The following is a 26,031-nucleotide window of genomic DNA, read 5'->3' as shown; positions in this document are numbered from 1 at the left end:
TAGCTCAGTAATGGAATTCAGAGGGAGAGCACAGATTGTTCTGGTTAGTGTCAATATAAAAGTTTCACATGATAGAGTTTAATTTATAACCAGGGAGTTGCTTTTTCCTTTAAGAAACTGTCACAGTGTGGTACTAGTAGCCTTTCCTGTAGAATCCAACATTAGAATTAAACTCTAGTGCTCTGCATTATGTTACAGGTTCAGGACTGTAAAGTTGTCACGACTGGTGCCAATATGAATAGTAAATAGACTTTGTATCTCCTCTTTAGGTGAAGAAAATAGCAGCTGAATACTATGACAACCTGCCACAGTATAACTCATGGATAAAAGTGCTATATGACTTTGTGATGGATGACACAATCAGTCCATATTCACGCATGAAAAGGCATTTAAAGGGTGAAGTGAAGCAAGATTAAACTTCTGGCAACCAAAAAACTTTGGAAGGTCTGCTTGCTTTAAAGTGGCTGGTATAAGGTCTCTTGCCAGTGTCCTGAATTGACCTAGAGCAACACGGCAATGCATCCTTAAGGACTTTGTAGCAGACTCCTACCAGCTATAACATTCCTCGCAGTCCTCAGATTCATCGGTTTAATGTGTCTTATGTTTGCCTAAGGATCAGTGTTATATGCATAATGGCAAATCCCTTTGTTACAGAATTTACTTTGGCAGGCGTTAAATCTATATAAAATACCTGTCTGACTTGTAGTACTTTGAAAGCTCTCAGTGTTGTACACTGTCGACAACATGCTATTTAGATGACTAGTGTTAAAATGCTGTACTTACCTGTTAATTCTAAACTAACATGATCGGTTAACTTAAACCTTCTGTTGAACCTGTGTCCTAACTTATGGGTGGAAGAGCTGAATTTGCACAGAAATGTTGAGTCTGCTTTTGTTTGAATCTGTAGTGTGCCATTTGATGCATTGCTTTCAAGTCCCACCTTCTGTTCTGAAAGTACCTTAAGGGAGTCATCTCTCAGAATGAAACTGGCATCTTTTGAGATGGCTTGTGTGACTTCCTTGTAAGAAGGTGGGGACTTCATGGGTATTGTCAGCTTTGTGGGTCCTCACCTACTGCCTGAGCAGCTGGTTAGCATATTGCTCAAGCAGCATTTAGAATCGTATTGTGTAAACCACTAGGTAACTTCATATGAAAAAACTCAATCAGTTATTTCAGAAAAATCTTGTTATGGTTTGTTTTTATTTGTGAGTGGCAGAGAAAAATCAGGCCTGTCCTAAACGGTTCTGCTGTTACCATGAGTTTTAAATGCTCAATCTATAAATACATGCATTTAGAAACTTGGCCTGTATGGGAACTGAATCAACTGAAGGAGATCCTGTTCTGGCAAACAAGGCTAGCTACAGCCACTGAGGGCTCTGCTATAAAGCATATTAGTCATTTGTGTATGCAGAAAGGTGTGCTAAATGATCTGGATTTCCCCCAACCCCACAGTACCCTAAATAAACACTTGTCTTTCTTACATATTAAAATGTGGTGAGACCAGACGTGGTGTTATCAAATTTCCTGCCTAAAGATTTAAATCTAGAACAGACTGATCTAGAATGGATAGACTTGCTGAACACTGGAAGAATCTCTGTGTACCTTCTATTTGTCCTCTCTCATCTAATGCATTGATGACAGATTTAAGCTGTCAAAGCTGGCTGCACATCACCCTTAAATCTCAGGTGGGAATTCTGTGGTCTGTTCTTCCTGTGTCAAAGCTGGAGCCTGATGAAGGTGGAAGTCTTGGCTTGCTATCCACGCTGTCTGCTGTAAGTAACTTAATTTTTAGATACCTTCAACTCCTGCATTTTCTTCTTTTTTTGGAAGAAGCTGAGTATCTGACAAGAATGTGCTGGCACATCTTGCTTCATTGCAGTCCTGTTTTTAATGTGTGTTTAAGTGTGGGCCCTTATTGGTGCTTAAGCAATAGAAATGGTATGAAAACATGCCAACCACTTAGAAAGCAACTTTGCTGTGACGCCCGTAACATGCTAGCTAGCCAGCATATTGCTCAGGGTAATGGCAAAATACAATCTATCCAGTATTTTTACATGTAATTAAAAATCAAAGATTAAAGTAACACTGGGTGTATTTTTTTTACTGGTCCCCCTATGCTAAAGGGCCTAAGCTTTAGAGAAATGTGGTATTTTTAAAGCAGATACAAGACTAAGAAAGCTGACTTAGGTTGAAAGACTTGAACAGGCTTAAGTTGCAAACCAGTTTCTTTTTAAGCCACTTCCGCATGACTCCTCAATTTAAATGAAAGGTGAAATTAAATCTCTGTGGTGTTGATGGCTTACTATAGCTGGTTGAGGGATGGAAAGTGTCTCCAAAAAGTTTTAAGGCTAAAAGCTAAAGTTAAGAAATTCAATTATCCTAGATGGATACTTAAGATTACCAGAGTTCAGAGTCAAAATTTTATGCTTGGGCTTAGCTGCCTACTTCATGGAATCACTGATGCCCATTACTGTCCTCCCAAGGGGTAGTGCAAGTGTGAATTCCTGCTCTAAAACAGGACTGAAATTGCCATCTGTCTAGTTTAAAATTGCAAATGTTGCTTTAAGGTGTTCTGACTATGATATTCCCTTCCAGCTCTGATTATAAAGACAGTATTTTCACTTTAAGAGCCACAGAACAGTGGGGAATTCAGAGGGAGATACCTATGCTTGCCATAATCTGAGACATCTGCTACCAGCTACCTGCTGGAGAATAATTACTGGTTAATCTGAGCCAGTGAGACTTCAGTTTGGATCTAAACCATGGTCTGATTTTTGCAGGCACTGGTGTTTACATTCTTAGGCATATATATAATTCCTGTGTAACACATAAAAGGCCTTGGCATGTAACTTTAGCAGGATAGGTTTTGTCAGAAGCAGATAATCTGAAAGTTCACCTATATTGTGGCATAGTTTCATCCCTAAAAAACACACGTAGAAGCATTTCTGAACCACTGGTAAAAGGAATTAAGACCAGCTGGACTACCAGACTTCTTTGGTATATACTGACTGAATAAGTAGTTTCCTTAAATCATGCTTATAAATACAGTGTTCAGGCCAAAGGCATGGCTTGGAAATATAACTTATTTTTTAAAAATACATACGAGCCATCTAGTTACTATTTTTAAGGAATTAAGTAATTTTTGTTAATGCTGTTAAAACATATGTGGCAGGATAACAGCAGTTTTGCCAAATGGGCAAATTAATTAAAGCTAAAGAGCATTAAGAACGCTGACAGTTAACCTAATTGTGTTTTGTTTTTTTTTTAAATATATAAATTTATTCAGATGGAAGAGAACTTCAGCCTTTCTCCGTGCTTGTTCCTTTCTGTGTAACTAAAGCATCTTGTTAGTTTGGCAAAGCTCTCCTTTATGTGACTCCAGCCAGGAGTTTAACTGTCAAAGCACAGCTGACTTGGTCAGCTCTGTTGAACATGTCATCCAAGTATTTTAGCTGCAGTTACTGTGCAGAGCTCTCTCGCAGTTTTTAGAATAAACTGCCTTGTGTGGCTTTTAAGACACACACACTTATTTGAAGCTGCTGAATGGAACAAGTGCTGCATTCTGGAATCCGATCATACTAGGCATGAGTTTCCCCACAGGACAGGCGTGGGTTTATTCCTCTTTCAACACAACTCTTGCCTCTGGCATTCTTGTTCTGCTGTTGAACCTGTCTGCCCCACAACAGCGGCCATTTAACATGGATTATGTGGGTGCATCCTTCTGGCTACAGAGCTCCATACTTCCAGACCCAGGGCAAGGCTTCCTAGCTGGAACCAGAGGTCAGTTGAAAAGTAGTTAAGACTTTTGGTTCTGTGTCTCAGAACTCTGGTTAAGTTTTGAAATGTAGCCAGCAAGCATGTAACAGATACTTAAAGTCTGCAGATGCTGAGAGGTGGATCTCCTCTAGGCAAGTGGATGCTGTTAGATCATGAGCTCAGTGGTTCACCTCTGCCTCCTTGGCATTAATTCTTGCATTAGATGAAGTGACATGCTGCAGGAGAACTTAAAGCTGTTCATTTCTTATTTAGTGGTAAGGTTCATCAACTAATTAAACATCAGTGCTGTAGGTTGCCATACTAAACCTGTTGGACAAACAGGAGAAAAGTAGCTTTCAGGTAGCGATCTTGCATGGCAAGTGATTTAAGACACAGCTTTTGGAAAGTGTACTCCTGTCATTTGAAAGTCTCGTAAGACTGAAGGCAAAGCAAGTTCTGCTGCTTTAGCTTGCACACTGCAAAGAGCCACTTCTGGGTCTGCCACGATTGCTTCTGCAAGGTTCTGGGAAAACCATCTGACAAACAGGTGTGTCTAAATGATGTAGATGTGCCTTTAGAATAGCAATCTGCAACTCTGTGTATGTGATTGTCTTACCAAATCCCCTATTTCACAATCAATCAAACCTTCAGTGGTATACAAGACTTTAATGAAGGAAAAAAAAAATGTCTAAGAAGTTTCCTATTGAGCCAAGCATGAAAACAGCATTTTTTTTTCTGCTGACAGCTCCCCCTACCCCCATCCATGCTAAATTAGTATTGAATATGCTCTGGGACAGAATTGCTCTTGTGATTTAGCTATGGTGTGAGCCTCAGGAAAAGGAAGAAAACAATGGCATGGGGAACAATTTCTTGATCTTGTAAAAACAGAAACGTGATGACTAGAGGGAAAACCACCTCAAGGCATGTCTGCTAGGAGGGCTGGTAGCTACATATGCAGAACAAAGTAGTGGTGTCTCTCTTACTGCATGAAAAGTCTTGTTCCTTAAAGCAATCCTCATTTTCTGCATACAAGTACAAGGGAACTTGCATTTTATTTGTCAAGGTTTTGGTTCTTTAGTGCTAAGTACTGTAGACTAAGCAGAATTTCCCACAAGTAGTGGTGTGGAGGCAGCACCTTCTTGTGTGAACAGTCAAACAGAGGGCAGTTTCCCACCTACCCACGTCTGCTCCTTGATGCACAAGTAGCCCAGACAAGGTGAGCAAAGAGGTTACGGACAATTGACTGATCCTGGCTTTTTCTGCCTTTCAGCTTCAGATTTTCTTGTAAAGTCAAACCCTCCTGTACCCCATTTCCTCTTCCATTATCACATGTTAAGCGGAATGATCATTGGAGATCTTGTATATTAAACACATTTTGTGTTAGAACTCTTAACAAGACTGTTGTTACTACTACCTGAATAGTAGTTCCTTGGTCTTGCCTTGCAAGTCCTACCTTGCTCCATATATACACAGGGAATAATACCATCATAAGAGTAGAGGAGGAGAAAATTCTTACGTGAATGTCACAGGCTTGAGGACTTTATGCCTTTGTAAGCTCATGAACTGTAGCTATTCCTTAAGTACAGTAGCAGGATTTTCCTCTCTATATATCCATAAAGGAGAAATCATTCATGTGGTTATTTTAACTGTAGAGAGTGACTTGCTTGTAACATCTTTTTGCTGAGAAAGGATGAGAAATATTTCTAAATTGTGTCACTGAAGTATCAAAGGTAAAACTTTTTAAATTCCTGATTTGTGTTTTTATATATAGTTTGCTTTGAAACCAAGGCATGCCATGAGCAGCTAAAACCAGTGATGGCCTCTAGAACTCCTGTATCTACAGGTAGAATGGGAGTCAGTTTCAAAATTGGTACATGTTTTCCTGGGGCTCCTGCTCGATTCTTTGGCTGTTGGTCAACTCTCAAAACACTCAAGTGAATTGAGTGTATTATAGTACTCGATGAGTTCATTGCTTACTTACAGCTTCCTATAAAGCAAAACCCCTTTTACTTAAAGGTGGTAAAAAAACCCTTTAGAGTTGTAGATTCAGAGCTAAACTAGAAAAAAGTTTATGATGTAATGTAGGTAGTTCTTGTATAGCCCTGTACATGACATCTAGTTAGGGTTTCACATTAAAGTTACTTAACTGATCTGTACTAATTGCATTGTCTCAGAGTAATGAACATCCACAAATGAAACTACTCAGAGACAAAATGACAATCCTTCATCTCGGATTTCTGGGAATCATAGTAATTCCTGAAGCTCCAAGCCTGACTTACAATTACAATTTATATGCAGGGACTTTGTTATGTCATATGGGCCACAGTCTCAGGGTTCCCTGTCCAAAAATTACAGTGGTAAGTACAAGCTGCCATCAGTATTTTTAAAACAAATTTGTGGCAAATAAATAGATATTTGTAATGGTGCTCCACATGTACATTTTGGGAAAAAAAATGTGCAAGGTCGCTGTCAGATGATTTGGAGAAGAACTGAAGATGTCAGGCACTAGCCCCTCTCCAGGCAAGGTTGGTCTTAGCAGGTTGTTCAGGATGACATCCACCAAAGCACGGCAATTTGTTTAAATTAATTACGATTTGAATAGGAGATGAAATGATCTCTTCCCTCTCAAATGATGAAGTAAGTGTGGGTGATGCTTACAGAGTAAGTGTTGCTTACAAAATCTATTTTACTGTGTTTTACACAGAAATTTAATTACTTTAAAAATTAAAGTTGGTGTTATCAAACTCAAGACTTTTCATGAAGCCTGCTAGCAGAAATCATCCATTTTCTGATCCTTGGCTGATGGTTGCAGTGCTTTTAGGAAGAATAAGTCTGATCAAAGACAGGAATTCATAGAATGATGACAGTGGTAATAAAATCTCTGAAGGCTTGGAGGTTTTTGAAATTAGTTGCTTAGCAGATGACACATTTCAATGTCTTGGCTTAACTCGGGTAATTCCCAGTTTGCTGATGCTGCAGGTTATCTGCCTTCCACGATGGAATTTCTTCTATAAAAAAAAAAAGACTTGAGGTTTTTGGCCTGTTTCCTCAAACAGTAATGTTTTCCTTCCTCCAGAAGATATCAAAACACTTGAGTTAAATTCAAATCTGTAACAAATTTGTTGTTGCAGATTTGTCTGTTTAAAAAAATAACTAGGAACCAGCTTGTTAGGAAACTCTTACTGTTTCCAATGTTCCTTAGGTGGCTGTTGAACCATAGTATCATGGTACTTCTCAGATTCCCAAGCTTTATTCTCTCCTAGCTAACCTGAAGACAGCTTGCCATCTGTGGATAGCTTCTTTTGAAAAGGTGCAGGGAAGCTGTTAGAAGCTCTGAGAACTTGTGCTGGTGCAATCATAACATGTCACTCTGTTTGTTTGGGAAAGGCATGATTAATGGTATAACAAACAGTGCAGCACTTTCACAGCTCTGTTCTCCCATTTATGGTTGAAAACAGCTATTGCAGCAGTGTAAACATTCTGAAGGTTTAGTCTGTGTCTGAGCAATTTCTGATTAAGGCCCTGAAAAGTATCAGAGTGGTATTAGCTCTTTAGCATTAAAAGCATTCATTTTAAAAATGTAAATGGTGATAAGCAGGAAGTATTATTATATCTTTTATTCTGGAAATGGTTGAATTAAGGATGGTTTAGAGCAGCAGGTTATGATGACCTTTTTCCAGATATGGTTTAAAAAGTTGAGTGGTTGAGTACAGTTTCTTTCCAACTTGTCTCTTGAAATCAGGCATAGGTATTACAAAACTTTCCAGCGATGTAGGATAAGTCTCTTCTGGGAATTATCCAAATGTGTCACCTGCACAGTGACCGATGCAGTTCTTCATACATTATTTGATCCTACAGAGCCAAGATAAGAGGGAAAAAATATTCAGACAATTCATGTAACTTTTAAACTGCATGATTTTTTCACCTGTATTATTTAACAAAGTGAAACAAACTGGCTATATGAGCCACTAGCTACAACCTAAATAAGGCAAACCCCCACTACTATCCTGGCTCATAAATGAGGTTCTCCAGTTAGTCACCAATGGTACGTAATTAACAGAAGCCTTTGGCAGGGTTCTTACACTTCCTGTTGCCACACTAGGTTCAGATCATAACTTCACCAGAGAAGCTGAGGAATTTACACTTCGCTCCCCCATCTCACTCTGCCAAAATTAACAGACAAGATCTTCTTTCGCTAGTCTAACTTACTTAACTGTAACTGTTCCTTAATCCTTTTCACTAGTCATTCAAAATGACAGTTTTGAGGGACAGAATACTAAGAGGTGTTAACTGCCACTGAGATAACTGGCTTCAGAAGGTGATGTCTGTCCACAGCTATAAGTACAACTTATTTTGCTTTGTCTTGAGTCAACCAATTAAACCAAAAGCAAGTTAACTCAGATGTTTATAGGAAAGAAAAGAAGAGTTAGAAGCACTAGATCAGTGAGATGCAGCTTTTTTATTTTCCAGTGTTCATAGGAAGGTGTGTAGAGTTTTTGTTAGAATGAATTGGTCTAGCAGATAGGAAGTAGCATCTAGAAATGGAAGATGAGTATCTTGTACTTCAAAAGATACTTCAAAATACTTATCTGAAAGTTCTTCAGATGGATATACCTGACATATAGGGGCTCTGAGACACCTGGTATTTAAGCTGCCTTGGAGGTGCAGAACAACATTTCTGTCTAACTTAAGAACTGGAAGGTATATGTCCTAATACTTGCTGTGTTAGAGATCTTTAAAGTGTGGCTGTTGCTTCTGAACTGTTTGCTTAAAGAGGAAGAAAACAACCACCAATGCCACCTTTAAAGGGTGTTGGAAACAAAGATGACTGATTATCAACATACAATAATAATGAAAGGAAGTAGTTAACTTCTGACTAGTGTGCAGAGCAAATATATTTATTAATGTATTTTGTCTGCAGTGCACTCTTGGCAACACAGAGACCTATGCACAGAAGCTCTGCAGCAGTAACAATTCCTATATATAACTTCTTAATTATAGTAGTTAAGATGACTGAACAACTTTCAGTTGTTAAAAAGAACAGGTCTCAAAGAAACCTTTAAAACAAACTTCCTTGACAAAGGACAAATTACAAAAAGACTGGTAAGAAGTAACTAAGATGATAAAGTGTGTTTTATGTCCTATCTCAAAATTATGTCTTTTGCACACCAACAGAAAGGGTTGGGCATCTTTGGGTGTCACATCCATTTAGGGGGAAAAATGGTGGTGGCAAGATGTGGTACACTCTAAAGGCCTTGACTTTTAACTGAAAATCCACAGATGTAAAGGGTTAGGGCCAGATCAGTAACTAATCTGGGAACACCAATGAGAAGTCCAAGGTGCCATAAAAGTCCAAGGTGCCATAACAAAATACAATCTTTTAGCATGGCAATCCAGTTGCATGCAATGCATCAGCTGAAAAGGGAGGCTTTAACTTCTGACCTTGTAAGAAACATCAGGCTTGTTCATTGCAGAAAAAGGTAGTTTCAGTTTGAAATGCGTGGAAGTGTTAACTATTCCCAGCAGAAGAGAAGAATCTTTTCCAGGGGAGTAATGAGTCTCACATACTTGAAGCTTATCTTACCTTTTTTGATACTGAAGATTTCACTTTCCTAAAAGCTTCTTCAAAGTGTTTACGGGAAACTTTGATTTCTCCTTAAAAAACAAAGCATAATAAATTACTAAAATTGCAGGCAAGTGACAGTCAAGTGATTGTTACGTGTATTTCAAGGCAGCATTCTTGAAACCTACCTAACTGCATGTCCTAATCAGTTGGATGAGATCTAATTCAGGAGCGTTAAGAAAACTGAGCTCTCAACATATTTTAGGTAGCTTCCTGTCTGTGATCTTAGGCAAGATTTAATCCCTCTATCCCTTGGCACCTTAAGCCAAAGAATGTTTGCTTGTTGAAGTTATTTTAGTTATTAGTGTTTCTATCTGCAGATTGAGAATTTCATTCTCCAACATACCAAGGAAAGTGCAGCTTACATCAAATCCACTTAGAAGTCCCTCTACCGTTCTGGAATCGAATGCCTCAAATCCTGCTGCTTCTAGTGCTGGCCTTTATTTTCTACACACATTTGATACTAAGTTTCCCTACAGAATGTTATTTAGTAAGTACCTCAAGCATTCTACCGTTCCAATCCTACCACAGGCTGCTCAATCCCAAAGTAACTGACTCGATCATTGCCTTGTCTGGCATAACCCAGACACATAAAAGCTTTCACTTTTACAAGTCCCTGTGTTTAAGTTTATGCCAGTTGCCTTTTTGACCTTAATGCACCTATCCACGGTAATTATTCCTCATCATAACCTTTTGAATATTTTTAAGAATGCTAAAACATGAGCACACCTCAAATCAACCATGGATTCCTCTGCTCTCAGAAGCAAGGGCCTTGTTTAATCCAGACCTAAGAATCCCAAGATAACCACTCCTATACAGACTCATTACAATGCTGACATTACGCACAGGTCCAGAAAGTATGTCTGAGTCATTCTGGTCCATTTTTAATGTATTTCATTTAGATACTTTTTGCTTCCACAGATAGAACTGCCACCACCTTTGCAAACATCTTTGTAATGTGAAATGTGCTGACACGAAGAACACGTTCATGTTCCTCAGTAATATATTTGATGTCTGAGTTTAACAAAAATGTTCTGCTGATATAGCAAGAGACTATACAGAAGAGGGAAGGCACTAAATTAAAGATCAGAACTTGTGTAAGGTGTAAAACAGCAAATAGACTACAATTATTACTTGCTTTCAAAGTAAAGGTGATGATGAAAGTTCACTGAACTAAACACATGAACTTGCTGCTTTTTCTCAGCTCAGTCCTCTGAAGCTCTTATTCAAGATTTGCCTTACCATATAAAATTATACCCCTGTAACTGAAGATGTAAATTTAAAATACCAGTATTTTAACTTGTTTCCCCAAGGAAATACTACTACATACAGTAAGAAAAAAAGTTCAACTTGGGTCTTTCATAGAAGCCAAATTACTCTAAGTCATCAAAACCCCATAAAATAATAAAGTGAAGCTATGAGAATTTCACTTCTGTTTTTAAGGCTGTAACTTTTTAAGCAAATTGTCAAGCAACATAATGCCTCAACTATAGGGACGGAAGAAAGAGAAAGGAGAAAACCAGTATTTATCAACTAGGAAGACTGGTATCATTAAGGATATGGTTGTCATAAAAAGTCAAGGTGAAACAGTCTACAATAAGTAACAGTATCAGCTATGAGTAGGCATATTTTTACCTACTAGTAGGTAAAGTATCTTACCTCCCACGGGAAGTAAGTTAGGCTACTCCATGCTTATTGCATGATAAAAACAGGCACAATGCTTGAATCTGTGGAGTGTTTACCTGTCAGTAATCTATACCTTGGCTACGTGCATTAACATAGTTGGCTTTGACTTCTGATGACATAAGTCTGAATAAGTAGGTGTGAGTGTTTAATTATTTAAACCAATTTATATTGATAAATTAGTGAGAAATTAAGTATATCAACAGGGATATTTAAAAAATTAAGACTAAGTACTTAAAAGACCCAGTATGAAATTGTTTTTTAACTATTACACAGATGAGTGAAGGATAGCTGGCTCTTTTTCGTCTTAATCTGAAAGTATTGAACAAGCATAAGCATAATTCAAAGATACAAAACTTTCATTTCACTCGTTAAACCAGACTTGCTCTTAACTGCTGTAACAAGAACTCTATGGTAGACTCTTTGCTTCAGAAGATCAGGTTACAGACTGTGCAGGTGATTTGCGGTCACTGGCTACTTTGAAAAAAATACAGAAAGGGTCATAGTTTAGAAGGTCAGTGAATTCTCTGCATTAGCCTTTGCAGCTGAACTTGTCAAGAGCTTCTCACACCCTAGACATTCTTTGTAAATAGATATATTTCCATACACAGGAAGTATTAAACTAGAACAGGTCAGTTAGGATCTTAACAGTAAGTCACCAGGATCAGCTGATGTTTACCTGAAGGTTCTGAAGGAACTTGTCTATGAAACTGCAGAACTGTTGGCTGAATTGTGTAACTTGTTGCAGCCACCAAAGGACTGGGAAGCTTCAGAGAACTGGAGGAAAGATCCTTTGGTGGACTGAAAGCCCATTAAAGGATATGAAGCGGAGTGTTTAGGGTTAATGGTCACTTTTCAGGATAGGGAACAGGCAGCAGGAGGGTCCCACTCCAGCATTGGTGCTGAAATCAGTTCTATCAGTGGTTTGGAAAAGGGAGCTAGAAGAGGAAATTCCAAGTTTGCCAATGATATTGAACTCTTCTGGGCAGTCAAATGCTGGGGCAATGATAGGGAACTCTGAGGGACTTTGTAAAACTGAGTATCTGCCCAATCATCGTTAGAATTCCCCTTCTCTTCCCCCAGACAAACTGCTATCTGACAACTCCCAGGCCACAGTGACTAACATGAACTGTCCTAGGAGAACTGATTAAGTTGGAAGTAGAATTTATAGATTCTTCTTAGAAGTATCACAAAAAGGATGTCTTTCCATTTCACTATAAAAGTCTTTCAAGCAAACCACTGTGAGTGTTAAAACCGCCTCCCCACCCCTGAATTTGTTCCTGAGGGAAAACATCAGGTATAACAAGGAAGTTGCAACAGAGTTTGTACAGAATAGAAAGCAGCAGCACTGATCTCAGCCATGTGATTTCAAAGTGTTGACCAATGAGGACACACGGCACCCAGCCGTGTGTCATGTACAGTCATGTACAGTTGTGCATGTCCTGTCATAATGCTGAAGGAAGAAATTCTCCAGTCTGTGCACACACACTACCCTACTGAAGGTATAAATGAACAAGGTCTCACATCAGAAACCACCTTACACGCTTTCCTACCAGCCAAGGTTGACATCTGGGAAATCTAAACCCAAGGACATCCCAAACAAGCAGCTGCTGTAAACATGCAGGTCAAGGGATGCGTGTATTATGGGCTTGCTGGGTGCCCACGCATCGATACAATGAAGTGCTCAGGCTGCAATCCTAAACGTGAAGGCTGAATTCAAGTGATGAACATCTTTATATGGCTTTATTCAAAACCAAACAGGATAAATTTAGAAATGTCAATCTCTGATCAAGAGCTTTTTCCACCCACAACAAGCAAAATGAGTAACTAAGTCATACAACAGTGAAGGTTTTTATAGTTTCTTTTTTCCTTCCCCTCTAAACAAACATGCTAGTTCCCTACTGTTGTTAAAAACCAGATGAGATTGGATATGTACTAGGTCAAAAAGAATGATTCAAAGCCATTAACATTCCAGCATGGTTCTTCGGAATCAGAGGCACATTGCAAGCCTAACATACTTTCCAAGGACATCACCTGAAAAGTTGTAATTCCACCTTAGCTTTGCATTTTGACTTCAGGGTAAAATAACAACAGAAAAAAATACCTACTGGAAAAAAAAAAATCTAGATACACACACATTTTATATAAAAGTGTTTTAATTTCCCATTATATTTTCCTATCTGCACAGAAAAAATACAGGAAAATACAACTTAAAAGTGCAGAGATATGGAAAGGGCAGTCACTGTACTTTAACAGAGAGTTATAAATTGTTTCAAGTCTTGGCAAGAGCCACTGATGAGCTAAAACAAGACCAAAAATGGCACTCAGATTTTCCTGTTGCAGTTACTACCAGATGCACGTATTCAGTTACACAATACAATTGTGTGCCAGCGGTATATGATCAGGTGAGTGCAGTTACAACTGTGCTCAAAGCTGCAAATAAGTCAGTGTAATTAGTCTTTGATTGTGATGTGGAAATACAGCAAAGACACTTTCAGTCTAGTATGTGAGTAGTCAGTTTATACTGCCATGTGACAAACTTTTCTTTAAGGTTACAAGGTTCAATTCTTTTAGAAGATAAAAAATTATGCTGGACCTCCAGCATAACCATTTTTTCCTGTACTCTCCCCCTACACCTGCTTCAAAGGTGCTTATGTGTTTTTGAAACAAACCTGACTTAATTTCTCAGAAGTCATCAGTCATTTACAGACAGCATGCACACCTTCGCGCTTCTCTAGAACTACCTTAAATACTTTATGTTCCATTTATCTTCTCACTGTTAAGGTTTTTGTAGAGCTGTCTTACCTTTCTTGCTTTGAGTATTCTGCAGGGCCATTTCCTGTCTCAAGGCACAAATTGAAGCCTCACGCACTAGAGCGGAAAGGTCTGCCCCTCTACAGATAGAAACAGAATAGGTTATTTTAGGATAAATTTCTCTTGGCTTTCGCTGATAGCATATAGAAAGGCAAGACACTACAAATGATGGTGAGAGACTGGTTGTGCTTCATAAAGCTTCCTCTTCAAAACACTGAAGAGAGGCCCAAGGGCTACCTGGTGCAGCAACCTTCATTACAAAATGACGTCCTCCAGATTTCAGCCACAGATTAAGATCAAATAAATGAGAAGAAAAGAAAGAGGCAAAAACCCCACTCAGCTTCCTTAAAAATGCCACTTGGTGGAAACACGATGCATTTTTTTAATATCAGTCTTACGAAAGATTCAAATGGAATCACCCATTATTACAAAAGGGAGTTGGCTTGCTCAAAGCTGCATCAACCATTAACATGTCCTTAAAATAACAGTACCCACAAAACATGGTCAGGTCAGTCTTTCCAAATATTTGTTTCCATTTTCCAGCTATTGAATTTTTCACAAGCCTCCAAACTGGCGTGAGTCATTGAACCAAAGAAAATTTTCCACAGTTAACTCCCCATGCTTCACTTGGGGGTGCCAGAAATACTGCTGTACTTAAACAAAACAAAACCAAAAACCAACCAAGCAAAAAACCCCACAAAAACCCTCCCCACAAAAAAAAAAACCAACCCCAAACCCCAACAACCAAAACTCAATATACAAACAAACCCAAACATAACAAAAACAAATCCCCCAGAACACAAACCCCTCCAGAACACACAGACACACACACACAAAAGAAAGACAGTGAGTGAAAGGGGTGGAGAAAGAATAAGTACTAATCTTTTCCAAGTATGAAACAATGACAAACTAAAAATCATTACTAGTGATAGCACCCATTTCCAAGATTCAAAAGCAGTATCATGATGAACAGCACGTGATAAACTTTATCTTTTGTGAAACTCCAGAAACTGTTAACTGTTAATAAATCATTTAATAGATTAAAGCTTTTTGATGATTTGTAGAACACAACTGGAAATTATTCTGACAGTCAGGGGTATCAAGCTTTCCTAAAACACACACCTTGGTATTCCCTGAGTGCAAGTTGAAATACGCTTTCGTTACTTTGTCACACACACTGCTTTCAACTGCGTGACAGAACAAGTTGGTTATGGTTGTTTAACCAATGTGCTGTCATCATCATTGTATATGGGTCCACAGCTCAGAGGGCTCCTTCATCCTCAGATTATGCAAGAATTACAAAATAAAACAAAGCAAAACCAAGAGGCCTTTACTGATCTGTATTTACAATGTTAAGAGGATTATTCCAGATGAAAAAGACTTTAGCTTCCACATATTTTTACCAACTCCTTGCAAAAAAAGCGCAAGTAAAAGCAAGAAAAATAGCATAAGGGAAAAGGCTGAAAGTTAAGAGATCCACTTAATAAGAAAAACATAACACATGATCATGCATCAGAAGGGTGTTGGCACTGCACATTAAAGTCAAAACTAGAAGTTACTCACGTATAACAATCACAATGTTGACTATAAGCAATTTCTTCAAGGCTTACATCAGTATCTAGTGGAGGCCGGGTACCATCCTAAAGGAGTCGAGATAATAAGGTAGATTAAAGTTTTTAATCTCAAACCAACAAGGACAACCAGCCTTAACAACTATTTAATAACTTGTTATGAAATAGTAAATTATGCTAAATTTAACTTCCCACAAAAGATTAGATTTTCTCTAACAAAAAATGATGGCCAGAGGAAGTTCAAATAGTTAAGCAATAAGCATGTAGACTTAGTCTTAACTCATCACCTTTAAGACTAAATTAATTGTGTATCTTTTATGTTCTAGACGCACATTTGCAAACTTAGTTTTCCATTCTGTATTCCATAAAAGTTTACATATATTGTAGACATTCCTGTAGACCTTTTGACACTACTCTTCCCTATTATTACTGCCTCCTCCACCAGAAGTGGTTTCTTTTGTTATTATTTTTGCATCTTCAACAGCAAAAAAAGTATCAAACAACATTATAAGCTATGTTTGAAACTAGCCAACAAAACATTGTTAGCACAGAGACCTCCCTGTTACCCTTAGAAAACAGTGAAGTAGTATCATGGTAGTACAGAGACTCCAGCTCTCTATAGTATCAGACAACACCTGAGTTTAGACATGAAAGGACACTTTGATACAGTTGATCTATTTCTGCCAGAAACTAATTTGACAGAAACACACAAATTAATATAATTCTTTTCTGACTTCTTCAGGTAAATTAATATAGCACATATCTACAATACCTTCAAGAGAAAAAAAAAAAGGTATAGTAACTGGCAAGTTAAAACCCTTGAATACTTGTCAGTAGAATAATCAGGGACTAGGCAGAGTAAGGGAGCAATCTTGACTCTTTGGCAGAATACCAGTGAGAAAGGGGAGGAAAAAACCTCCCAAACAACAAAAAGACAAAGGACCAGCCTGATTTTGAAACATCTTGAAAGGACACACTTTAACCTGTAAACAAGGAAGCCTCCTACAATCTCCTTACGGAATACTCTAGTAATAGTTGAACAAGACTGCAGGCCACAGAGACACCTTCTCTGCTGAAAATATGTTTTACTCCCTGCTTTGAGAAGCAACATATGTTGGGCATTTTTTGAGTGGGATGATGTGCCTACTCTGGAGAGAAGCTCAGCAGTACGTGCACCAAAAAGGCTTGATACAGCTTGCAGGAACATAAGTGCACTAAGTAACTCAAACATGTGAAGATGTGCTTCTCTTGCGTAATTTGAAAATGACTGATTTGTACAAATTAACTGAAATAAAAATTTCGCAACAAAGCTTCAGCCTACGTTTAAGCTGTCTTGTCTTCCTCACAATCTTCCTTCCTTACTGTCAAGCTTCCTTCCAATTCCTCCCTCTAATTCCCTTTTCTGCTCTTCATGCTGCCTTCGTAAGCATCCGTCTTTTCCCTCAGCAACGATTTTCAGTTTCCACATCCCGTACATCTATTCCTCAGGGATTTCTGGGAACATATACCGTCACCCAGAAGCCTCTCACATCACCATTGTTCCAAATATTTTGTTCTGTCTATCCCTGAGCACATATTTAAGCAAGCGTTCCTGTACACAGACTTCAAATTTCCCTACCTAGAATGCATGAAGAAGCCTGAAAAAATTAAGGTATTTCAGTTAATTTAGTGTATTTTTCTCTCTCCATATTCCATGTTCTTCTTGCAGATAACTCCTATACATTTTTAAAGAGAGTAACAACCTACTTCTTAACACTAGAAATACAAATCTTTGCCGAGCTTTATGAAAACTCTGACTGCAGAAGTGAGAAAAGCCTCCTCGTGGTATGAACAGACAGACAAAAGGAAAAGATTCATACAGAGTGGTTTTGTCTCATTTCCACTGGCCTCTTTGAATTAAGAGCTGAGCAATAAAAATTCATTAAAGACTTAACATCTCATTCACTATAAAGGTTTGTAACCAAAATGTTAAGACTAGTATGAGATAAGTATGCGTGGAAGTATCAGTTATTCCAAAAATAACATGCCCTGATAACCAAGGACAGGATCCACAGGAACCGCTGGTAAACACTATGCAATGTGTTACTTATATCACAAGAAGGCCCATAATCAGGTAAGGCCACTGCAAAGATGGCTTGTCAGCAGAAGACAAATATAAATATGCTCTGATAAGAGGATAATGACAAGGTTACCACATCCCATGTGCCTGCCACTCCTCTGGGAGTCATCCCAACAGGAAGGCAGACCGTAACCACAAAGATTCTCAAGGAGAGAGCAAAGTCACTTTTCAGCAGCCTCGCCCTAGATTTATGGCAGCTGAAGTAAGCATGATGCCAAGCTGTTTGATTCTTAAAGGCAATCTAGAGAACAGCCCTCTCTAACAACCAGTTTGCCATTGCCAGTCAAGAGGAAGCCAAGAGATGAAACACAGAGTTCCTTCTTGGTGTGGCACATAAGCGATCCTGGCCCTACCACCTGGGTATACACACCATGGTAAGTCTACGTGGCTGGGAGGGTGTGAGCAAGTGAAATCTGTGACGGACCGAGAAAAATCAGTTTTGTATAATACTACTTTCCCCTCCCATGAAGTCTTGCACCAAGCTTTGCTGCACTATTTTCCTACACCACTAATTACAGTGAGAGCACCCGAGGTGGTTCCAAATCTCCAAAGATTCTCCAGCAACAATTACGGAGAGCAAGAATCAACATCTGCATGTTAAGCAGCAGAGCAGATGTAAACTCTGTACCAGAATCCTTCTGCTCTGTTTAGACAATGCCTGCCCCTTACTACCCACTTCTTTCAGAAGAACAAGGTTGGTTGTTAAGTCAGAACAATCACATAAGCCCAGTTTTTAAAGGACACTTTGAGTTATCTTTAAAATAAATTTGGTAGAATGAAAAACATAATTCCTTACAGTCTGTTTGAAAAATGACTTATGGATGCTACACTCAAATCCTTTTAAAAGACAACCATCTTTAACCACAGGGCTGTAAAAAGTTTTGACTGAAACATTTTTTCTAAAACTTAGAAATAAACCAATCTACTGCTAATAGCAAATGGGGACATACTCATTTTTTCCCCCGTGAAGCAATGCATAGAACAAATAAAGGAAAGTCTGACATCCTGAATTTGTCGTGACAGTCTGATTTTTGTATAACCATTCTGGCATGTAAGAACAAGCTTGAATGTGTTCTCACTTTCTCAGTTCTCTGATGAGATTAACTGTTGACTACACCACAACTCTCTGCTTATGCAAGTCTGAATTATCTTTTTTTTATGAATTTGCTAAGTAATTTTTGCCACTTTTTGTAATACAAAGCTATCTTTTGCTATAGTGAAGACTTGGTCTCCTTTGCAGCTCAAAAAAATTCTGATAGAACACCTGCTCTTAACAATCAAGCTGATCTACTGGAAAAAGTAGCGGTATCTGAGAAGTTCTCCATGCTTCATTCTTCTAAGGCCTTGATTACTGCTGTACAGTACTTAAATACTCACAGGGATTTCTATAATCCAAATCTGCAACGTGGCAGAATGTGAAATTAATCACATGGAAGGACCCATGTGGAAATTTCCACATTTATTTGGCCTACAATCTCTGTCACAAGCTTCCTTTAATCCTAAAGGCAATGAAGTGTCACAATTACTGTTGAGCAAATACAACTGGAGCTTGTGAATTATTTTAGTGAATGTGTGAACCACCCCCACAAAAAAAAAGGGCTTACAAAACACTTCTAGGCCCGTTCCTTACACAGATAGGAATCTTAATTAAATCTGTTCAAACTGTGACTATAAAAGGCAGGAGCTTCTATGTTTAACAAGATTTATCAACCCCTTGCAGTCTCAGACCAAATTTAATAGCAGATGTGGCTGACAGTTTATTTCTAAGACCTCACGTAGTATCTGAAATTCTCCAAAAAATTTCATTTGTCTTAAATCATTCCACCAAGCTTCAAAATAAGGGTTTATTTCCAAATACTCACTTTGGTGATGGTCTTTAAAATAGCAAGTCGATCTTCAGGTGGTGGCAAACCCACATAGAGTGTTTTATCCAGTCTACCAGGACGCAGGATAGCTGGGTCAATTATATCTTAGAGAGGGGGAAAAGAAAAAAAAAATTATCCAGAAATGAGTACACCCTTAGGGAGGCGCACACATGAGAAGGAATACACGCACACTTGTACCAAGATTCAAAGAAGAATTTTTGCCATGATGTGAAGCTCTGAGCATTAAAATAGCCGATTGAAATAGCTGCATCTCTGTCAAGCAGAAGCCTCTACTACCCAGTATGGCTGAGCTGCATCTTCTCAAAAATGGCTCATAAGTACCCGTTTCATCTCTTCACTAATGGAGACAACTCTGTCTCTGGCAATATAGCACTAGAACATTTTTGTGGTTATACCTAGCACAGTCAAGTGAGGAATTCCACATTAATTCATAACAAGAGAAAAAAATGCTTCCAGTTTGTTCTCTTGGAAGAAACTCTACCCTTAGGAACCGTGGCAAATCTGCTAGAAAGGCACAGTGATACATTAAGAATAGCAGGTACACAGGGCCAATCACAAGCATTCATATGTAAACTTAGTTTTACTGGTCATTTGCATTTCTACTACATATTAATTTTCTGAAAGGTAAAATAGGCAACCCATGAAAACACATAACAGAGCTGAACTTCAGATTCCGAATTTTATTGTGGAAAAGTAAGAAACCAAAAATAATCACAAATGTTTCTAGAAAATCACTCAAAGCTTAAACGTGATTGAAATGTCTCGCAGCCTTTTGGGACCACAGGTTACAAGACCAAACTTTCACAAACAGTAAGTCAGGATATAAATACTAAGGACTGCCGGTATAACAAGAGACACCCGAGCATATAACCCCAATTCCTGTCCACGTGCCTGGACGATGTTTCTAAGTGCTTCTTGATGGCCCATTTCCCATCTGTATTACTCGCTCTATTTCACTACGGAATTCTATTGAGTTACCATCCCCGGAGGTATTTCAAAGACGTGTGGATGTAGCAATTAGGGACATGGGTTAGTGGTAACTTGGCAGTCCTAGGTTAAGGGTTGGACTGGATGATCTTAAAGGTCATTTCCAACCTAAATGAATCTACATCCTATGTAGTACGGTAATGTGAACAGCAAAGTCACAAAAGCACCCACAGATGACAAAGAAAACTGTACTTTTAGTATACCAGACTTTTTCTGAAGTCTGTAAGTTACATAGATGTGTTAGGTAGCTATTGCAAGAACCTTATCCAAAAGTAACAGTTGAAAGTTAGACTGAAGTCTTAGGCTGGAAACTATCAAGGATTCCAAATGAAGCTGTCAACACCCTTACAATTCTTACATCCTCTTGACAAAAATGTAGCTAATCCACTACATGTGTTCACGTAAAGGTGAAGTCCTGGGAAAAGTTAAGCTGTTAATCCTTACTGCACAGATGTTTAAAAGAAAAGAAAACAAAACAAAATCAAAAAACCACTACTCAAACCCCAAAACAGAAGCATGGAAGCACAGCTACCCCTTTTTTCCAAATTAAAAAGGTTTGCTTATCTTTGGACTCCACCTCAGTCAAGACTCCAACTACCTGATCCTACCATAACGTAGTCATGATTCACTTTAAAAAGATGTGCATAGTTTTGTGCGACTTATTTCCTCACCTATGCTTAAAGGGCAAAAAGCAGTATGAGATGCATACACTAAAAATTGCCCCACTATCTTTTTCTTGGGCAAAAGTAATTTTTCTCCCCATGATACAGCAGTCACGGCCAAAAGCATCTACACAGGCAAAAAATCAGCTACTACGAATGTGACAAGAATGGTGAGGAAAAAAAACAACCTGATGCATTAATTTAATCCAGACCAGGTGAAACAAGGGTTAAACAGAACCCCTGCCATGGCAGGCCCAGTCAAAGACATCTTTCTTTTCCATCTATGCATAGTGCCATATGAAACTTCATCTTGCCTTTAGCACAAGCGCCCTTTCCTGGTTTTGTGTCTCTGCGGTGGAATTCTTGCTGCATTATGGAGATGAGATAACACAGTTTGCTCAACAGATCAGTTACAAACCTCGAAACAAATACTCTGAATAGGATTGCATTATGATACCATGCACTTGGTTACTTCCCCATTCTAAAGTTTCAAAAGCTCTTTAAAAATACTAAGCTTGACATGCTGAGAACATGGCCTTGCCACGCTATTTGTCCAACAGCACAAAGCTAGCAGTGCGGTCTTAAAGGCACGTCCACCTGTTTGTATGTGAATGACTACACTGCTGACGTGGAAGGAGTTCCCACAACTCATACAGTAGTGTTGGTTTACAATGAGAAGACCATACCAAAATTCAAAACGCTGATCCACACTGCCCATCTCTTTATGAGTCAATACATTTCACTCCACTGGTTCAGGCCTGGGCCTGAAGTTCTTGAAAATCCAAGTCACATAAGGCAGCAAATTAGTATTTACTCATTGGTAAAACTCACTCGTCAGATGCACTTCATATCTCTTTAAAGAATTGAATAATTTTAGGGATTTTACAGAATCACAGAATTGTGGCTGGAAGAGATCTTGAAGATCATCAAGTCCAACTGTTAACCCTGCGCTGCCAAGTCACCATTAAATCATTCTCTCAGCACCACATCTACACATCTTTTATATACCTCCAGGGATGGGTACTCCACCCTGGAGTTACCCTGGGGACTCCCTGACAGCCTGTTCCAATGCTTTGGAACCCTTTCTGTTAGGAAATGTTTCCTAATACCCAGCCTAAACCTCCCCTGGCACAACTTGAGGCCATTTTCCCTCATCCTATCACCTGTTACTCAGGAGAAGAGACCAACCCCCACCTCGCTACAACCTCCTTTCAAGTAGTTGTTGTAGGGAGTGATAAGGTCTGTCCTCAGCATGCTCTTCTCCAGACCAAACAACCCCAGTTCCCTCAGCCATTCCTCGTAGGATTTGCTCTCTAGACACTTCATCAGCTTCATTGCCCTTCTCTGGAGACGCTCCAGCACCTCAACGTCCTTCTTGAAGTGAGGGGCCCAGAACTGGACACAGCATTCAAGGTTGGCCTCACCAGTGCTGAGTACAGGGGGCTGATCACTGTCCGAGTCCTGCTGGCCACACTATTGCTCATACAAGTCAGGATGCTGTTGGTCTTCTTGGCCACCTGGGCACACTCCCGGCTCATATTCAGCCACTGTAGACCAACACTCCCACATCCTTTTCCACTGGCAAGCTTTTGAGCCAACTCCTTCCCCTAGCCCGTGGCGTTGCAGAGGGTTGTTGTGACCCAGCTGCAGAACCCGGCACTTGGCCTTGTTGAATCATGTACAATTGGCCTCAGCCCATCGATCTAGCCTGTCCACATCCCTCTGCAGAGCCTCCCAACCCTCAAGCAAATCAACACTCCCACCTAACTTGGTGTTGTCTGGAAACTCACTGAGGGTGCAATTGATCTCCTCATGCAGATCATTGATAAAGATGTTAAAGAGAACAGGCCACAGTAATGGGGAACACCACTGGTGACCAGCTGCCAACTGGATTTAACTCCATTCACCACCACTCTCTGGGCCCGGCTATCCAGCCATTCTTTACCAGCAAAGTGTGTGCCCATCCAAGCCATGAGCAGCCAGTTTCGCCAGCAGAATGCTGTGGGAAACCGTGTCAAAAGCTTTACTAAACTCCAGGCGGACAACGTCCACAGCTCTTTGCTCATCCCCTAAGCAGTTAGTCTTGTCACAGAAGGAGATCGGGTTAGTCAAGCAGGATCTGCCTTTCATAAAACCATGCTGACTGGGCCTGATCACCTGGTTGTCCTACATGTGCTGGCTGATGGCTCTCAAGATGATTTGCTCCATAACCTTCCCTGGCATCGAGGTCAGACTAACAGGCCTGTAGGACCCTGGATCTTCCTTCCAGCCCTTCTTGTAGACGGGTGTCACCTTTGCTAGCCTCTAGTCAACTGGTACCTCCCCAGGGTTAGCCAGGACTGCGGATAAATGATGGAAAGTCAGTTGGTGAGCACTTCCACTAACTCCTTCAGTACCCTTGGGTAGATCCCATCTGGCCCCATAGACTTCTGTGTGTCTAAGTGATGCAACAGGTCACTGACTATTTCCTCTTTGATTATGGGGGCTTCGTTCTGCTCCCCATCCCCATCTTCCAGTTCACGGAGCTGGACACTCAGAGAACAACTGGTCTTACTATTAAAGACTGAGGTGAAGAAGGCCTTTTCCTCATCCTGGGTCACCATTTCCAAGCATTCCATCCTGATAAATCATAGTGTTCTCTCTGTATCTATTATCTCAAAGTTTATCTAAACAGAAGAGAGTCAGCTAATCCTGGATACATTTAACATTGAAATGAAATTAAGATACTTAGATACCTCTTTCAAAGCCTATTATTATCTCTCAAGTTTCAAAGTGAAACATGGAAATGTGATAACCCACAGCACTTTTCTTCCAAGCAGTTTTCTCACAGAAAGAATATACTTCTATTATGAGAAATGTCTAGTTAATAATTTTCTGCCTTGGTTTTCTGATGTAGCCAATGACCTTGTCTATGCTGTTAGAAGACAGCAGTGCCATTTTCCAAATATTGTGGCAAAATTACGTAAGAGGACTTGTAGAGTACATCCATTTCTTGCTTTAGTTTTCAAGGTTAAAACAGGCTCTAGCCTCTAGAGAATTATGTAATATGTTTGCTACACTTCTCTCCAAACTACTGCAAAATGTTATCCTCTTCATTAAATTCTATTCAAAGTATCTTTGTATGAATCCCTATCACGTGACATTCTATTGTCCTATAATAAAATCTGTTAGTCTCACACTCATTTCCTGTTAATTATTCATGTCTTATCTCAACTGTACAAATGTCAACAATGTTTATGAAAGTTCAGTGCATACCAGCAATGACTATGGTCCTGAGTCCAAACTTCTCCTACAATCACTACAGCTTTTAAAATCATATTTGAAGTATGAAAGACCTAGGTCCTCACATTCACAATTTTCTGCAAAGTAGGCTCAGAAGCCCTAGAAGGTTTTCTAAGACTCCAGATGAAGATTGCAGTTAACAACACTGCTCCTACCTAACAAAAAAAAAAAGATGTTTTGATAACAAAAAAACATGTGAAAGATACACAACATTCAAGGGCTGGTGAAATGCAGAAATAATCTGTGTGAATTAGAACTACCATGAATTAAATTGTTCCATGCCTCACATATTAGGTGTTTTTCTTAGATCTTATCTTGCCTTCAATTCAGCAACATGTATAAACAGGTGTAAACATAACAAAGAAAAAACCCAAACCAAACCTGTAACTGTTGTCAGAGCCTGAAGATTATGCTGCTGATGCCTTGGTCAGCGTTTCTCTACAGAGTTTATAAATGTTCAAAGCACGGGAAGTAAGAAAAGAGCAGAAAGCAGCAGTATCCAATACTGAAACTCACACTAGTAACTATAAAAGTGTGGGAAATTACAGACCTTAGTTAACAGTAGTGCTTAACAGTTTTGGAAGTATGTAGTCTCAGATTTGGGGAAGGAAGTAGACTGAAAAAGCATGTAATTATTCTGACCCATAGAATTTCCAACAGGACATGACATTTCTGCCTCTTTTTTCTTTTTCTCCTCTCTTTCTTTTCAATGACATTGAGTTCTTTAAAAGTTTAATTCTCTCAGACAAAGTTTGACATTGGTCCTGCATTTAGGTGGAAAGAGATTGAGTTGGGAATACTGCATCCCTGCTAATTTAGCTGTAGTCAAGAAAGTTGTACAGAGGACTTTCGAAGTCACTAAGTGCAAAAAACATGCAAACATCCTGCTTTCAAGGACAGATCAAAGGCTTATTTCAGCACTGCCAGAGTAAGAATTACCACTTGCAGACTGTATATGATAAACAAAGGAACCAATCTATTGGGCCTGCCCTTTTGGCAAAACAGGAATTAGAATGTTGCAAATCCTTAAAGGTTATTATAAAAAAAAAAAAAAAAAATTGTCAGTCCTCATCCATGGGGTATATAAAACACCACCGTTTCACAATAATACCTCTTCACAGGTGCTAACTTCACACTGGAACAACTGTACCAGGAACATACCTTGCTGCCAAAACTGGTTGAGCCACTACTGCCCTACTGCTAAGTACTATTATTCTTTATAATAATAATATTTTTATAAGAGAAGACTCTTCTTTTGGCATGAATTGTCTCCTATGACAACATACACTAATGGTCAGGAACAGTCCCAGTAACCAACTATAAAAGCTGCCACTCACACAACCACTCCAAAAAAGAATCATCTTGAAAAGCCATTTTATCTCCCATTAAATTACACTAACATGGATCAAAAGAGATGAGATCTCACATTTCAGTATGCTGACCCCGTGGAAGATTTCAGGACGTTCTGCTGGGACACATATATTATTTAGATTTATATTACACAACGCCCTAGCGCCTCTATTGACAACTATGACAGAAAAATCTTTCATACAAATGTCAGACTTATAAGCAAAAGAGATTTTCAGGCACAACAGCTTTTATTGTTTGCAGGAATAATTTAAATATACTAGCCAGTACAAGCTCTGTT

At 39.2% G+C, this 26,031-nt stretch overlaps 1 protein-coding gene across 1 annotated transcript in view; it reads right to left on the bottom strand.

Annotated features, from left to right (window-relative positions):
- Window positions 1-7,341: 7,341 nt before the first annotated feature.
- The window catches only part of LOC104500418 (nuclear valosin-containing protein-like), a 20,971-nt gene continuing 2,281 nt past the window's right edge, over window positions 7,342-26,031 (bottom strand). The window contains exons 2-6 of the mRNA XM_010144059.1: window positions 19,429-19,535; window positions 15,440-15,516; window positions 13,868-13,956; window positions 9,341-9,411; window positions 7,342-7,608 (exon numbers count right to left, since the gene is read on the bottom strand). Coding sequence (XP_010142361.1) covers window positions 7,564-7,608; window positions 9,341-9,411; window positions 13,868-13,956; window positions 15,440-15,516; window positions 19,429-19,535 — 389 coding nt within the window. The 3' untranslated portion in view covers window positions 7,342-7,563. The remainder of the gene's footprint in view (window positions 7,609-9,340; window positions 9,412-13,867; window positions 13,957-15,439; window positions 15,517-19,428; window positions 19,536-26,031) is intronic.

The sequence above is a fragment of the Buceros rhinoceros genome, unplaced genomic scaffold (genome assembly GCF_000710305.1).
Source record: "Buceros rhinoceros silvestris isolate BGI_N320 unplaced genomic scaffold, ASM71030v1 scaffold11869, whole genome shotgun sequence".
Taxonomy (NCBI): Eukaryota; Metazoa; Chordata; class Aves; order Bucerotiformes; family Bucerotidae; genus Buceros; species Buceros rhinoceros.
Note: the sequence above shows the minus strand (reverse complement) of the source record. Positions and strands in the feature narration are given on the sequence as shown.